Here is a 15,644-nt window from a genome sequence, read left to right on the forward strand (position 1 = left end):
AACATGCACATGTTTTTAATTAAAGACTAGGGATGCACGATATTGGATTTTTTGCCGATATCCGATATGCCGATATTTTACAACTCATTTAGCCGATAACCGATACCGATATTTTTTTTCCGCACACCTAATTGCAGAGATCATCAACTCTCTTCTGTATTGGAATCAGCGTACAGTATAATGGTGATACTCTATCACATTTGTTACAACGGTCGGGGTGACGGGTCTTGAGATGGTTAATCAAGTTTGTAGTGTTGAAAGACTTTGCCTTGGCTCCTCCTCGCATCACCGAAGCTGAGCAGTCATTGCAAAAAGCAGTTTTTCTATCTCTTTCGGACACTTTGAAAAACTTCCACACCACGGACATTTTGGCTTCTAACTCTCTCATGCTGCAGGTAGACACACGTGACGTCATCACGCTGCGCCGCGCAGGTCTTCTTCGCGCCGAGGTCGGGCATTTAATCAAGTATGCAGCAGCCCATTATTTTATCGGTTTATTATATCGGCGGATATCGGCGTGTTGGCTGATAACCGATAGTTCATTTTTAAGCCAATATCGGCCGATACCGATAACGTGCCGATAATATCGTGCATCCCTATTAAAGACCCTAGTTGCACTCTAGTTGAAGTAAAAGCAAATTAATATCTTATCTCATCACATGAATAAAAGTTTCTCGCCCTCCTTATATGGCCTTTGTTGTTGAGCTTTTTTGTGTTGTTGGCGTGTAAATGGGCCTTTTACAGTTGTTGTTGACCTCAAAATTAAATAGCTTGCATCAATATTTAATATTATTAAGAACATTGAAAACTCAAATCTTTAGAGTTGAGAGAGTATTAAATAAGTTGATTGTTTTTTGTTTGGACAAAACAAAAGATGTATTTTTGTAACTGTACTATTTGTGCCAAATTGTTGCCTTCATATTTTCAGTGTTTGACAGCCTCATAAATAAAGAGAATGACTAATAGTGCTTGTCAAGTTGTCTTTCACAGGTCAACAGTAGCACTCAAAATAGAGAATGAGAAACAGCAAACAGTCCTGTTGCTCTAAAGATGCTGTTCAGTTCCAACAGTGTGAGCACTCTGCCCCCATTACTAGCCAATACTTAACCTTCATCTGACCCTCTTCACGCTCTGCTAATCGAAACAGGCCTGACCCCTCCTCCTTATTATCCTCCTTCCTCTTGTTTTCTAAATATTGACTTTGAGGTCATGGAGCAGCTAAAATGTTAATACTTTAATTCTTGACACAGCAAACTAATACGAGCTAACATAGTGCGAGCAGTGTGAGGGTCATGTCAAGTTCTTAGATACTACAGTGGCTTTTTTATCGCTTTCTGCCTTAATTTCTATAAAGCAAGGACTCAGTAGACAGGCAATGGTTAAGACATTCACATACAGTGTTTACTTGGGGTCAGGACATCCACGAGCATGAATGGTGGCAGCAGAAATAGACAGCAATAGACACAGACTATCAGAAATCTCTACCTGGGAATCGACATTTAAACTGCACTTTACTAATAGCCTATCAGTGATATTTCGAGAACCTTACTACACATGAAAATATATATTTTATTATTTATTTAATTGAAAAACTGTAACTAAAATCACAATGTTTTAGAGCATCTCAAACCCACTAAAACATACGCCTTATATTGTGTACTCCACTGTGAACTCCACTAGACCTCTGAAGGTGTGCTGAGGTATCTGGTATCTAAGATGTCAGCAGCAGATCCTTTAAGTCCTGTAAGTTGTGAGGTGGGGATCAGACTTGTTTGTCCAGAACATCCCTCTGATGCTCGATTGGATTGAGATCTGGGGAATTTAGAGGCCAAGCCATCACCTTGAACTCGTTGTTGTGTTCCTCAAAGCATTCCTGAACCATGTTTGAAGTGTGGCAGGGCGCATTATCCTGCTGAAAGAAGCCGCTGCCATTAGCGAATACCGTTTCCACGTAGGTGGTATGTGTAAAAGTAACATCCACATGAATAGCAGCACCCAAGGTTTCCCAGCAGAACATTGGCCAAAGCATCACACCGCCTTCACCGGCTTGCATTCTTCCCATAGTGCATCCTGGTGCCATGTCTTCCCCAGGTAAACGACGCACAGGCACTTGGCCATCAACATGATGTAGAAGAAGACGTGACTCATCAGACCAGGCCACCATCTTCCATTGCCCTGTGGTCAAGTTCTGATGCTCACGTGCCCATTGTAGGCGCTTTTGGTTGTGGACAGGAGTCAGCATGGGCACCCTGACCGGTCTGCAGCTACGCAGCCCCATACACAACAAACTGTGATGCTCTGTGTGTTCTGACACCTTTCTATCAGAACCAGCATTAACTTTATAGGCGGTTTGAGCTACAGTAGCTCTTCTGCTGGATCGGACCACACGGGCCAGCCTTCACTCCCCACGCACATCAGTGATCCTTGACTGCCCCCATGACCCTCCCTTTTATGGACCACTTTTGGTAGGCACTGACCACTGCAGACGGGAACACCCCACAAGAGCTGCAGTTTTGGAGATGCTCTGACCCAGTCGTCGAGCCATCACAATTGACAAAGTCGCTCACATCCTCACACTTGCCCATTCCTTCTTCCAACACATCAACTATGAGGACAATAAGTTCACTTGCTGCCTAACATATCCCACCCACTGACAGGTGCCATTATAATCAATGTTATTCACATCATCTGTATGTGGTCATAATCTTATGGCTGATCGGTGTATGTTCACGTACTCAGCATTTCTCTCGCCCTCTAGCTTTTGTACTGCAACATGATGTGTGTCATAGATGCTTACATGATTGGAGTAATGGCTGTCTGCACTTCCTCTTAAAGTATCGGACATTTCCTGGGCCGGTGATCGACATTAACTGCTTTGTTAATCATGCTGTTGGTACGATACAGATCATACTGCACATAGACTTTTACTGAGTGTCGTGTTCCCAGTCACAGCGTTTCACAGTGTCTGTTTTGGATCACAAAGCAATCATAAATGTTTAGAGTAGCTGTTAAAGTGACGAGTGTGCATGATGTCTTTGTGTGGATGCTTTCACCTTGCTTTTTATCTTTATTTATACATGGCAGCAGTGGAAGTTTCCGGAGGTAAAGCAGCATGTCAGTGTAAATGAAGACTGATATCTCCATCTTACCCAGTGACCCAAATTACTGCACTGTGGATTACAGTCTCCCTGTATCTCGCACTCAAACAAGGCTGAGTCAAGGTTGTTCTCAGAGGACACAAGTTTATTTTATAGCAGCGGTAGCTGGGAAATGCATGCTGCTGTGCCTTCTCACAATACATTTCACTGACATTGGGAAAGTAATAGCAGTAAAACAGGTTCTCCGAGGACACCACTTCTTTTTCTATTTCTCTTAGATATAAGCTCAGGCGAGGCAAACGTTGCATCATGTTGCAAAATGGTTTATTCTTTTTAAAATCTACCACTGAGACTTTTTTTCTCCTTTTGCAGAGAATAAGGAAGTACCTTCACATACGAGAAAAAGATTTACATGAACAGGTTACATCAGCTGAGCACGTGGCGTGCTCCTCTTTCACATCTTTACTTCTTGCTTTCAATTAGCTTTGCAGCTCAGTGTTTTATGACAGCACTGAACTCAACACAAGACAAACATCGCTAAGAGTCTGGAACCACGCTAACGACTTAACGAGGCTGTCATGCTTCATGTGTCAAATGAAAAGTTAGAGTATCGCCAAAGCTCAAAATGGCCGTTAATGTCTGCAGCAAAAGAAGTTATGGAGACATTTCACTCTCAAGCAAAGATGATAACCTGCTGGTCGTGCTAAAGCAAAAAAAGGGGAATCATCACAGTCAGTAGGGTTTAAACACTTAGCACCAAACTTGTCTCTGATACATACAATAGCTGAGCATCCTTAGAGCTAAAGCATGCCTCACACTTTCTTGCCCTTTCTATCCATTTCCCTCCCAGGCCGCCTTCCGCACGGACCTCTCCGTCCTGCTCGACCAGGTCGGGACAGGAAAGGAGTCCCTCAGCTTCATGAAGCGCAGAATCCGACGCCTGGCACAGCAGTGGGCGACGGCCGCGAACCGCCTGGATGTCAAACTGGAGCAACGGTGGAGGGACCAGAAGAAGGTGAGAGAAGGAGGGGCGAGGATGATGTTGGGCGTAGTGATTCCAATGTGATCAGGCACTCTTAACCCGTGCTTTTGTGAAGCTACGTGCGAAGTGCAGCTGAGAAACACTTAAGAAAGGGATCAAGAGATTAAGTGGTGTTAAAAGGGTTACAGTATGAGTGGTCCTCATTGTAAATACAAGCTACAGCTACATTTTGCTCTTCCATCTTGAGTGTGTAACAACACATCAAGGTGATCTACAAAAGCTTACACCTAAATTTAAAGTGTAAATGCTTTTTTTGTCTCAAAGATGCAAGGCAAGGAAACACCGTTTTCCGCTCGAGTAGTTGCGCATTGAGAGCCTTTTTTTCCTGAGTGTTCTCGGTTTGAATGATGGTGGGAGACAAATGATAGAGGAGGTAATGATAGGTTGTCATCCATCGCTGCCGTCTGCATTCTTCCGCTGTAATTGCTGTGTAACTGTCATTATGCAATCCTTTTCAAAGCTGTGCACTGTAAAATAAGAATTTACTGCGGGATCACACCGTTAAATTGTTAAATCTCATTTTGGTTGGCACTGAAGCGGTGCTGTATGGACTTGGCTACTTCCTGCTTATAGCCATGCATGCCAAGGGCTCTGTGTGAGAGGACGGAAGAAAGAGGTGCAAGGATAGATGAGGTGGATGGAGGTGCGAAATGATGATGATGAATGATTAGGATTTTGATGAAATGCCAGGCATGTGCCAGTGCCAGAGGGGGGAGAGTAAGATGAGAAAGTAAGGGCAAGAAAGGGAGGTGGGTGGAAGAGAGGACGGCGCTGTAGAATATGGATTAGGAAAGGATTGATGGAGGCGGAGAGAGGAGTCGGGAGGCACGGCTGAGATGAGCAGGAAGCAAAGACTGGGAGGCCTATTGATGTTGAGTATTTCATTAAAAATTGGATTTAGTATAAAACTAAGAGTATAATTTAAGGGTGTACTTTTTCAAATGTCAATGACAGCAAGATGTAATTAAAACTTTGGGAAACTTTTCTGCTGCATGTAACCTTTCACTTTGTCGTGCTTCCCTACCTACATTACATTTCTCACGCTGCTCTGAGGACACGCGTAATGTTTCACTCCTGAAAAATAGCGATAAATGAACGAGTTAATGTGAGAAGGCACATTCCAAAATGTTTCCCTCTGCCCCCATCTCTCCCTAAAATAAGTTAACAAGGGTGGAAATAGTCCTCTGTCATTGAGATGGATGTTCTCTTTTCTTGTAGTGCACTGAGGGGATTTGTTATCCTCTATCGTGGCTCCGTGGCTGCTTGAACAGCCTTTATGCCTTACACCGTGCTGCTGCTATCTCAACAGCAGATGTCCTGGCGTTCGCGAGAGTTAGCCTTGGCTGTCAAAAGCTGTTTATCACAATAATTAGGAGCTGAAGTGAAAATGTGTGCGTCTTGTCTGTGTGGGTTTATGCGTGTGTGTGTGTGTTTGAGCATGACTGCTAATTGGATATCGTTTCAATAAAAGCCAAAGGCAGAGACTTGTGCGTTTTATTTTGAAATTAAATCTATAGTCTGTACCAATCAAGTTCAGCGTTTCTGACTGCTGCACTCACAGGAAGATTAATGCTCATTTCTCCTGAAAAATAAGCTCTCACTTTAACACAAAGAGGGAAAACAATGTTTGATTTTAATTAACTCTGACCTCCGTAGGAACATTGTCAGATGTGGATTGACTCCGGCCTCGCCCTCACCTCACCTCTGTCTTTAATAAAATCCCTCGCTCCTAATAGAGATTTAAGTATTCCGCTCGAGTGCGCAGTCTTTACAATTCCAACGGGGCTCCGCCTGTTGATTCAGTTCTGTTTCCTTGTTTGGCCCTCTCTTTGATTGTAAGCAGAGTGGATGTTTACCCAGAAAACGAATAAATTAGCGGAGCGAGGGGCGAGTTTGGCAGGAGAAAGGATCGAGAGCGAGGAGAGAATAAGAGAAAAAGCAAGATGACTCTTCTTAACTGTCAAAGGCAGGAACTCATTCTGAATGTTTTTTTTTTTTAACCTTTGAATCACGGCTGAAAAGATTTAAGCACAGTCAAATATACTGGAGAGACGGACGCTTTTGTATGCAGCGTGCCGCTGTGAGTGATGAAGCAGAAGCCTGCCTTAGATATTCTTAGAAATCTCTTTTATTTTGTGACTAATCTGTCTACTTCCTCGCTGCTTGTGGAGTTCAAAAAGAATACAATCAACCGAAACATCAAAGGAGACGCATCCAGCTAAGCTGAGGCGTAATGGAAAGGTTTTAAAAAGATGATAGTACACATTCAAAGACACTGCCCATATCCTGTTAACCTGATGCAGTGCGGTCTCTGCATGTCTGCTGTTACTTTTAGTGTCTCAGCAAGTGGTTCTTGTGTAGCTGTGCCTATTGGTGTGCGTGAGAGGACGCACATTTAGTGTGTTTGTCAGCATATGCCTAACTGCTAATTTCCCCTCTCCCTGTGACTGCCCTCCTGAGAGTAAATTGACCCCTGACTGATGAAGTGCAGACAGTGTAGCAGACTAATGGGATATGGAAGGTGAAGTGAGGAGTGAAGAGTGGGGAGTAAGAAAGTAAAAATGAGGAGGAAAGAGGAGGGGGCGGGTGGGGGTTAGGGCGGAGGGATGTGACAACAAGGAGGAAAGACGTGAGGAGAAATTAAGAGGAGGAAGTCGTCCGTAGAGGCGTAAAGGGAGGATGACGGAGAAGGTGAAGTTAAGGGTGGAGTAGTGATGGTTGGCAGTGCCAGCTTGTGTTGCCTTCCTTTGGACAGCTGCGACCTTCATAAGGGCCACAGAGCATGAGCGAACAGGGGCGCAAACACACATGTATCCATGCGCTAACAGATGCTGAAACAGGCATTAGCATTCTCCCGTCGTTAGCCTGTTAGCGATGAGTGGAGTTGAGTGGAGCAGTGGAGTGCTACCGCATACTTGAGAGCCACTTGTACTCTCCTGCTCTCGTGTGTACGCACCAAGGACTTTCCAAGGATTTTCCACAGACGCACGCTTCATTACTTGAAACATTCCTGACATGAAACACAATAGATTTCCTTGTGCGTACACCAGTTAAATCCGCCCCCCAAAAAAATACATTCAGAGCTGGGGCAGCGATTTTTTAAAAGATCTGGATTTGTGTCTAAAAATTTGAATGAGAGAGAGAGTGCGTGAAAACATGCACCCAGCCGACGCGGCATCATAGAGGTGAGTGAGATTTGTGCGTGAGTTTGTTGTTATCATTTCTCTGTGTCTGTCTCAGCGGGTTTGGCAGGTCTTTGTGTTCGATCCCCATAGGACGCTAACAGCAGTGCGCAGCTTTAGATCCGTTAGAATCCCTCGAGCTGATGGCGAGCATTCACGCTGAACACATACGAACATCAACACACGCGCAGAGTTCATTGATGTATGTCCGTGTGAAACAAATGCATCCAAACAAACAAAAACAAACAAACTTCAAATTCCATCATCACACGCTCACACAGTCAGGCACACACCATCTGGGAGTAGCATAAGTCCACTGTATAAAGAGCTCCGCTCTCTCGTGTGAGATCAGACTCCTGAGGGAGGCAGCTGGCCGAGATAACAGGAGTTTATGAGGAAGCTTTAGCTTCAGAGCTACTCCCTTGGTTGTCGGCTTCCCATTGCGTGGCTGTTCGTTCAGCTTCATTTACACGTGCGTGCGTGAGCAAATGTACGAGATTGTGTTGGCAGAGTGTGAGCTGGTGATCTGCACAGTAAAAGACAGAGAGAAACACCTGCCTTTGTTTCTCTCTCCTCTCTCTCTCTGTAGCTTTTCCCTTCCTGTGATTTAAAGGTTACTGCTCTGATATGTTTCAGTGAACTCCAGTTTAATTATTTTCCCCATACAGAGGAATTAACATTTGCACATGGAGATAAATACCGGCTTTTATAGGTAAAGTGAAATCCTCATCAGTAGTCAGATCGTGCTGCAGGTTGCCAGATATGTAAAGCCGTCTCTCTCTCTATAGAAACTTTACATTTGTGTATTGAAGCCAGTTTTACAGAATCCAGTCCACAGTTATTCAGTGTGATACTTCTCATATTTATTTAGCCGTGTTCCTGCGCCGCCGCCGCTGCTGCCAGTGTGTGAAATTCGGCTCCTTCTGTCTCCATTTGTGCGTGGTTGCCAGTGTTTGTGTGATCCACCCTCACCAGCACCACAACCACCACCGAGCCAGCAGAGTGAGCAGCACAGGCGCCGCGAATTCTCACTCTTGCCATCTGCCACCCAAACTGTAATTAAATTTCACTTATCTTTTTTTATGAAGCAGAAGTTAATAGAGCAGGCTTATTAAATCAGGGGATTTTTCACGCCAGCTGGAGTGTCACTGGAGCTTGACTCTGCGGCACACGCACCATTGTCCAATGTTTTACATGCATTCTGCACATGTTCACTTTCGGTGGACTGACTTCGGCAGTTGTACTGGCTTTATAAAGCTGTAACACCTTTTATCGCTATATAAAGCTACATTTAATAATGACATATCAGATTTCCGGAGCTCTGTTTTCACTCTCTTGTTATTTAAAAGCAGAGTGAGGATGCAGTGCGCAGCAGAGAGAGGCACAGGAAACTTTCTGGCAAACTCCACACTGTTGGCTTTAAGCTCATTTTGCATGTTGCATGGAGGTGTTCATGCTGCGTTAGTTAATCAGGATTACTCAGCAGGGCAACGTTTGGACATGGCTGTGTTTAATCCGCTGTGAAAGGCAACGTGTTGCTCATTTCTCGGTGGGTAGCAATAATTATGCAGCAACTCGGTGGACATGCATGATAGGGCCGTGGCTTGTTTGTGCAAAATTGCAACATATAGACTGTGATAAATCTATCACGTGTTACAAGCTGTTTTAAAACAAATGGATATTTCCTCATCCTGCCTGGAAATTAGCTGCAGCAGTTATCTGCATAGGCATACGCTGAATATGAAATGAGCTGCACGCTAAACTCTATAATGATGGATTTCCACATGCACATGCTTTTCCATTGGGGCATGAGGGGATAATTCGTTGGGGATTTCAAAAGAATTACTTTTTTAGTTTCCATAATTTTCTTTTGGAAGAGTCTGAAATTCTAATGATTCTAATCCTCAAACTCATTAAAACAGTTTGCACTGCCGAAGCTTAACTTTCAAGGAGCTTAACTTTACACAGTACGCACACATCTATAAATATTATAATGGGAGTCAGATTGAATTCAATCTACTTTGGAACACACACATTATACATTATGCATCTGAAAACTACTGCGCTGCCACAAACACATGTCTGAAAAATGTGTAAGTGTAACAAATGTACATTATGGTACATGCTGAAGAATTGCTGCATGTTTATAAAGGGAAAAATATTCTTTAAAAAAGGCTATTTTAATCATGACTAAATGACAGTCATTAGCAGATTTTAACAGCTTCAGCACTGGGTGAGTGTTTCGTTAACAATCATTTCAATCAGGAGAGACTTCATTATGAGTGAACAGTAATTTATTTACAAGTTTGAAAAGATGAAAACCCCCCCGAGGGGACATTTTTGTTCTTTTTTCTCACTCTGTTTTTACAAACATGCTACACACAGAAAGGCCCGAAATATACACATGCCTCTCCGGGTACCAGCCCCAATTCTGTGCTTTGTCCGTACCTGGACTTGAACCGGAACCGGCCACCCTCCAGTTCCGAAGCCAAGTCCCTACAGACTGAGCTACCATCTACTGTCTACCTGATGGAGTCTGGACACTGGTGGTGGTGAAGAGAGGATGCAGGATGAGCTGAGGAGCTGGACGTGGACACTGATGAGATGGATTGGAGGTGGCTGGGGTGGAGGAGGGTCGCAATGATCGAGCTGAAACGACAGACAGACAGTGGAGAAAGGAGAAGAGCTTTAAAATTTGACAACAGCAGGGTGATTGAGTGACAGAATTTAAGGCTAAATCAGGTTGGTTTGGTGCTTAGACGGCCATAATCAGCTGATCACCAGGCAGGAAGGACAAAGAGGAGAGAGAGAGAACGTGACATGAATGAATAATGACTTAATGAATGAGTCTGAAACAGTCTTCCTGCTTTAACTCACGCTGAGCAACATTGTTTCTTTTTGCAGTTAATGTTCTTCCTACATGTTTCTTCATTTTGCATTTTAACCCTCTGCCCTGTCCTCCTTCAGATCCTGGTCCACGTAGGCTTCCTGACAGAGGAGTCTGGAGACGTTTTCAGCCCCAAGGTGCTGAAGGGGGGTCCTCTTGGCGAAATGGTCCAGTGGGCTGACATCCTCACTGCCCTCCATGTTTTGGGACATAACCTCAAGATCTCCATGTCCGTCAAGGAGCTGCAGGGGTGAGTTACTGAATGCTAAACCGGCCGAATGCTGCCGTGTTGGTTGCTGGTTTTGAGCAGGTGATAGAGAACGTGATCTATGGAGTCTCTGCCACAGCTGAAACCCAGAATGAACTGGTTTTAAGAGAAGCTGGTGGGTGACATTTCTCCAATTGACCAGCTACGTTGTGTCGATAGAGGGATTATCCGGACAAGAGTATATTTGCTTTGAAAGGAGATTATTGATCGACAGGGTTAAGGCTTTAGTAAACAGTTTGATTACCTGAATCAACCTTCTAACGTGCACGTTTTATTTGCTTTGTAAATTAATTTCATGTCAGCCTGTCACATTTCACGTTTACAAGAAGGGATACAAAACAACGTCCACATAATAACCCCTGATGACAGGAGTGACAAAAAAACAATGATCCTTTACAACCTTTCCGTTATTAATGTGCGCCTTTACTCCCACATAGTGTCTTAAAAATGTGTAGTAAAGCTCTGTGCTCTAATTACACCTCGGTCCCACTTAAAGCAAAGAGCTATGAGGGCCCTAAGGTCCTGTTGATTTATCTGTAGCTGTATCGATCCCGTATCGACGCACTCCTCAGCTTCCTGTCAGCGTGTCTGCACTGGTGTGTGTTTCTTTATCCCCTGTGTCAGCACGCTTGCATGTTTCTGCTGACGGATACAGCTGGAGAGCCAACACACCCACACACACACACATACACACGCGCACAGATGGATGGATGTAAATCAGCCCTGTTGGGAGAGATCCCTAAGGCTTGTTCTGCCCAGTGCATGCGATATCTACCTGGTAGCCAGGACTGAATACATCACACAGATTGTCAAACTCCCGTGGCGATGGATGGCAAATACCGAACACTGAAATTATGCATTCTAGAGGTACAGACGTCTGAATCACCCTATAGATGGGCGACGTCTTTGTTCAGCCTTGATTGGGCCGATAGCCTTTGTCTGTCTGTCATCGTTGATCACTGCGATGACACATGTGTAGAGTATAGATCAATATAATGATGTCTACAGAGACCCCGCTGTACTCTTTTACCCTGTGCACTGCCTGCGACAACTCCCACAAATCATAGAAGAAGTATTGTATTGACCCCCAGCCTTTGGCAGTCATTCCGTAGACATATAACACCTCTGCAGGGAGCAGAGAGAGTGGGAAAATCGAGGGGAATTTTATATCTAAAAAATGAGCTTGGAGATGGCAGGGACATCCACAAGGCAGAGTTTAGTTGTCAGGCTTGAAATGGATGGCAGTGTCGTTTTTTTACTGGGTGCATGCCGCTGCAGCGTCTCGGGACCTCCATTTAAAAATTTGCACAACCCAGGCTGTGATGTTTTAGGCGATCGTGCGGAACAATCTAACCTACCAGCATGAGGAATTATTCTGTTTATCTTGCTCACATTGAATGGCTTTGTAAGGAAAAATAGCTTTTAGCTCTGGATTACTCTGGAATGCAGTCTAAGCTTTCCGTAAACTGCATGTGGATCCTGACTCAGTGTTTTATAAACACCGGTGTGAGAAAAATCACTTTGCCTCCTGATGTCAATCTTTCCACACGGTTTGCTGCAGGAAAGTGGAAGTATGTCTGAATATATTTGTTGACGTGTCACTTTTTTGTTCTCGCGGCTTTCATTCATTTGGTACCTGCTTTCAGTAAGACATAACAAATATATATGTGAGGGTAAACCAAGGGGATAAGGCAGATAAAAGATAAAACTGCTGTGTTCTTCATTCTCTAAAATGTGTCAGTTGGGGCTGCACGACGAATCGTTTAACAAATGCAGTTGTGATACAATAGTCACATCGCAGGACGTGCGATAGTGAAGCAGATTAACTGCAGCACCTCCTGCGGCTGCTTTATTGTTGTTTGGTGCAGAAGGAGTACTCGCCATTTTCTCGTTTTCCATCACTAATCTAGTGCGTCTGATACACATTAGTGCAGCACTTCAGTGAACTGACCACTGTGCAGCAGAGTCTCTGTTTGTGTCACCTGCCTGGAAACTGTAAACAAGCACGCGACGCTGCTGCTGTCATGGATCATGTTTGCGGGATGATCGAGGCAGGCTCTTAGTTACGCGATGTGGCCTTTCAGTGTGCCGTTATCAGCGCCCCCTTGTCCCGGTGCTGGTTAATGCTGTGGCTACACATACTGGCTGGTAATGGAGCGGAAGTGCTTACATTAAGTAGCTACAACCTAATGTAGCTTCCCAAAAGTTACAGTTACTGATCTGGTCACGCTGCTAAAACCGACTTTTGAACATCGTTCAAAATGGTAGGTGACATACCCTATTAATAACACACCTGAGGCCCACACGTCTGTTTGTATTTATGTAATAAAGTAACGTGTCGCTCCTCCTGTTCTCTCTCTACTTTGTCACGCGGGTGTCAGAGTCACTGAACCAAGAGTGATTAAAGTAGGAGATTGTTTTTGTTTTGTTAGAGGAAAAAGTCCCAAATAATAAAAAGTATGCTTGCTAAATGTAGCCTGTATGTACATGAAAACACACTGCGTTTATCTGGTATAATTCCCTGTATTTTTTTTACAATTAAATAAATATCGCAGAACAAAAACTTACTCACAATGTCAGCTTTCCCAATATTGTGCAGCCCTAGGGTCAGTGTCTTACTTGACTTGAAGTTTCTTCATTTGTTGTGACTTCATAATGTACATGGTTAAAAAATAAAAAAAATCTACGTCATACTTACGCTGCGTCTCTGCATTATGTATAATATCATACAATGCAAATGCAATCATTGCTTTTTGTCAGTAAACAGACAAGAAAGGAGGAAAGGATGACGCAGCGTTCACACGTCGAGTAGCTTACAATCAACATTTCACACTGAATATCAATCGGATGCAAATCAGCAAACACATTTGTGAAATGTCATGAAATTCAGCATTTCCACACAGATGTCTTGTCTTGATCTCATTGTGGGCGCTGATGCTGATTTATTATGCTACTTCAGATTATTCTATGCTAGTGTTTAAGAATTAGAGAGGCTTAGTGACAGATAAATAATGCTCTGTTACATTGTTTACTTTTCGATTTTAAAATTGTATACCACAAATTTTGTTCAGATTTCTTTTAAAAGTCTTGCTATTTTTGAGTGTCTAAGTAGCTCATTTCTCCACCAACTTTCCCTCACTCGTTATAGAGATACTGCACATCTTTCTTTCTTTCTTACTTCTACTCCCAGTAATGTACAAGACCACTTTCAAAGACAGGAGGTGAAACATTTTGTTTTCTTCCCTGAAGACAAACAGGTAGATACAAACAAACCGGAGAGATCGGCAGACACACAAAGATGTTGCCAGTTACAGTCCGATAGTCTGACAGTCTGGACCTGCTGGCCAATTGAGACGAACAGAAAACCAAGCAGAGAGCCAGACCATCGCCCCAAAGCGGCTGCTTAGTGGAGTCCAAACACTGTTTTCAAAACTTTTCTAGCCTTTTCCTTCGGGCAGCACTGACCAGAACAAAACACAACAAAAACTGCCGAGGGTGCACCCACCTCCACAATTCCACCATGATTTGTATGTGTGTGTGTGTGTGTGTGTGTGTGTGTGTAGACTGTGATACATTGCTCTCATAGCCACAACTGAGGGTTGTAATTGGCTGAGGAGGAAGCAGAGGGTAGCTGTAATTGGCCACTGAGGGGATGATTTGGTCTAACTGTTTACTGTATATAACATGAACACTGGTTAGAGTGTTGGCTGGACTTAAAGATATAATCAGTAGGATTTTCCCAGAAAAATCCTAGACTTTAACAAATAGAATATAAACCATCACATACTGAGTGTGTGCAGACCCTTGTGAGACCCTTTCCTCTGCATCTATTCTGTTGTTTTGCTTTGCACGGGACGTTTTCAGGAGGGGCGCTGTTGTGCTTCCCTGAGCCAATCACAGCGTATAGGTGAGAGTGGGAGGGGGTCAAATTAGTTTATTGTTCAGATTTCTGTTTGTTGTTCTCTCTCTTTATTAATTTCATTACGTATGTTGTCTTGAGGCCTGCAGGGCATAATGATACAGGGAATCATTCACTTATAATCTCCCTTGTCTGAGACAGAGGGGAGACATATCTCAGTCTCACGGCTGTCACTGTGTGGGTGCATTGACTGATGAGAAAGTGTGTATGGAGAGGCCTGCAGGGGAGACGGGGGAAGAAAGGGGGAGTACTGCAAAGTGCTGACTTGACATCCGTCAGGGCGTGGACTCTTGTTATTCAAATATGAAAATAATAGTTGTGCATTAGAATTTTTTTTAAGGCTTGCTAATAGATGCCACCCACTTTTTTCAGATACCTTACTGTCCTTCACTTCTGCACGTAGTTTGCATCATTTACCCTCCAACACACAACAGCCGAAGACCTGAGGTAATTTGTTGCAGATTTTTGCATCTCCCCGTTTCTGCTGAGTGTGCACTCCTCACAATGGGGACTTACTGAGTACCCTGATGGAAATGAGGCTGATTTTGGTGCCAATTTGATTGGCGAGGCACCTGAGATGTATTGGTGTGTGAAGGAGAAAAGACAGTGCTCCACCTGCTCTACATTACAGACGCAAGGGTCCAGATTACTGAGGGCTGCAGCAGTACGTGTAAAGTTGGATGATCAGCAACTTTTGCCTCATACTGTCACACTGTAAATAGGCTGACAGAAAGTTCACTAATACTGGAAAATGAGAGAATCTGGCGCAGGAGTGAACAATAACCTTTTGCAGTATACGGCCCGGAGCATGAGTTGATTAGAGAAGTAGTCTGTGTATTGTACAGTCACCTTGATGTGAGAATGAGGGAGCGGATGTGTACATTAGTCTTTATGTTATTATTAGCCGGAGTAACCAAAGGCAGTAAAGGTGTTATTATAGGACAGCACAAATAGGCGATTTGTGAAAAGCAAGATGAAGAGTTGAATTAGAAGCTGCTTTGGATGAATTAAAATGTTCTCTTTTTATGCCTCCTCGCTGGCTGGATGTCCATCTGTCAATCTTTCAATATGTACCATTCTTGTGTACTCTTGGACCAACTGACTTGGACCAATAACTGTATATAAAAATGGAAGACGCGTCTCCATCTGCTGTCATTATACGAAATTGATGCCAAAATAGCCCCGTGATAGGCGCTGCCATCTTGTTCTAGTGACATCATTTGGAGCCAGAGTCTGTGCAGTAGAGAT

At 43.7% G+C, this 15,644-nt stretch overlaps 1 protein-coding gene across 1 annotated transcript in view; it reads left to right on the forward strand.

Moving 5' to 3' along the window:
- Positions 1 to 15,644, forward strand: part of LOC138595098 (alpha-1,6-mannosylglycoprotein 6-beta-N-acetylglucosaminyltransferase B-like) — a 124,275-nt gene that overhangs the window by 55,385 nt on the left and 53,246 nt on the right. Inside the window, exons 7-8 of the mRNA XM_069666420.1 lie at positions 3,949 to 4,113; positions 10,290 to 10,459. Of these exons, the coding sequence (XP_069522521.1) occupies positions 3,949 to 4,113; positions 10,290 to 10,459 (335 nt within the window). The remainder of the gene's footprint in view (positions 1 to 3,948; positions 4,114 to 10,289; positions 10,460 to 15,644) is intronic.

The sequence above is a fragment of the Semicossyphus pulcher genome, unplaced genomic scaffold (genome assembly GCF_022749685.1).
Source record: "Semicossyphus pulcher isolate SPU_LCO1_2020_fin unplaced genomic scaffold, fSemPul1.0.p SCAF_17, whole genome shotgun sequence".
Taxonomy (NCBI): domain Eukaryota; kingdom Metazoa; phylum Chordata; class Actinopteri; order Labriformes; family Labridae; genus Semicossyphus; species Semicossyphus pulcher.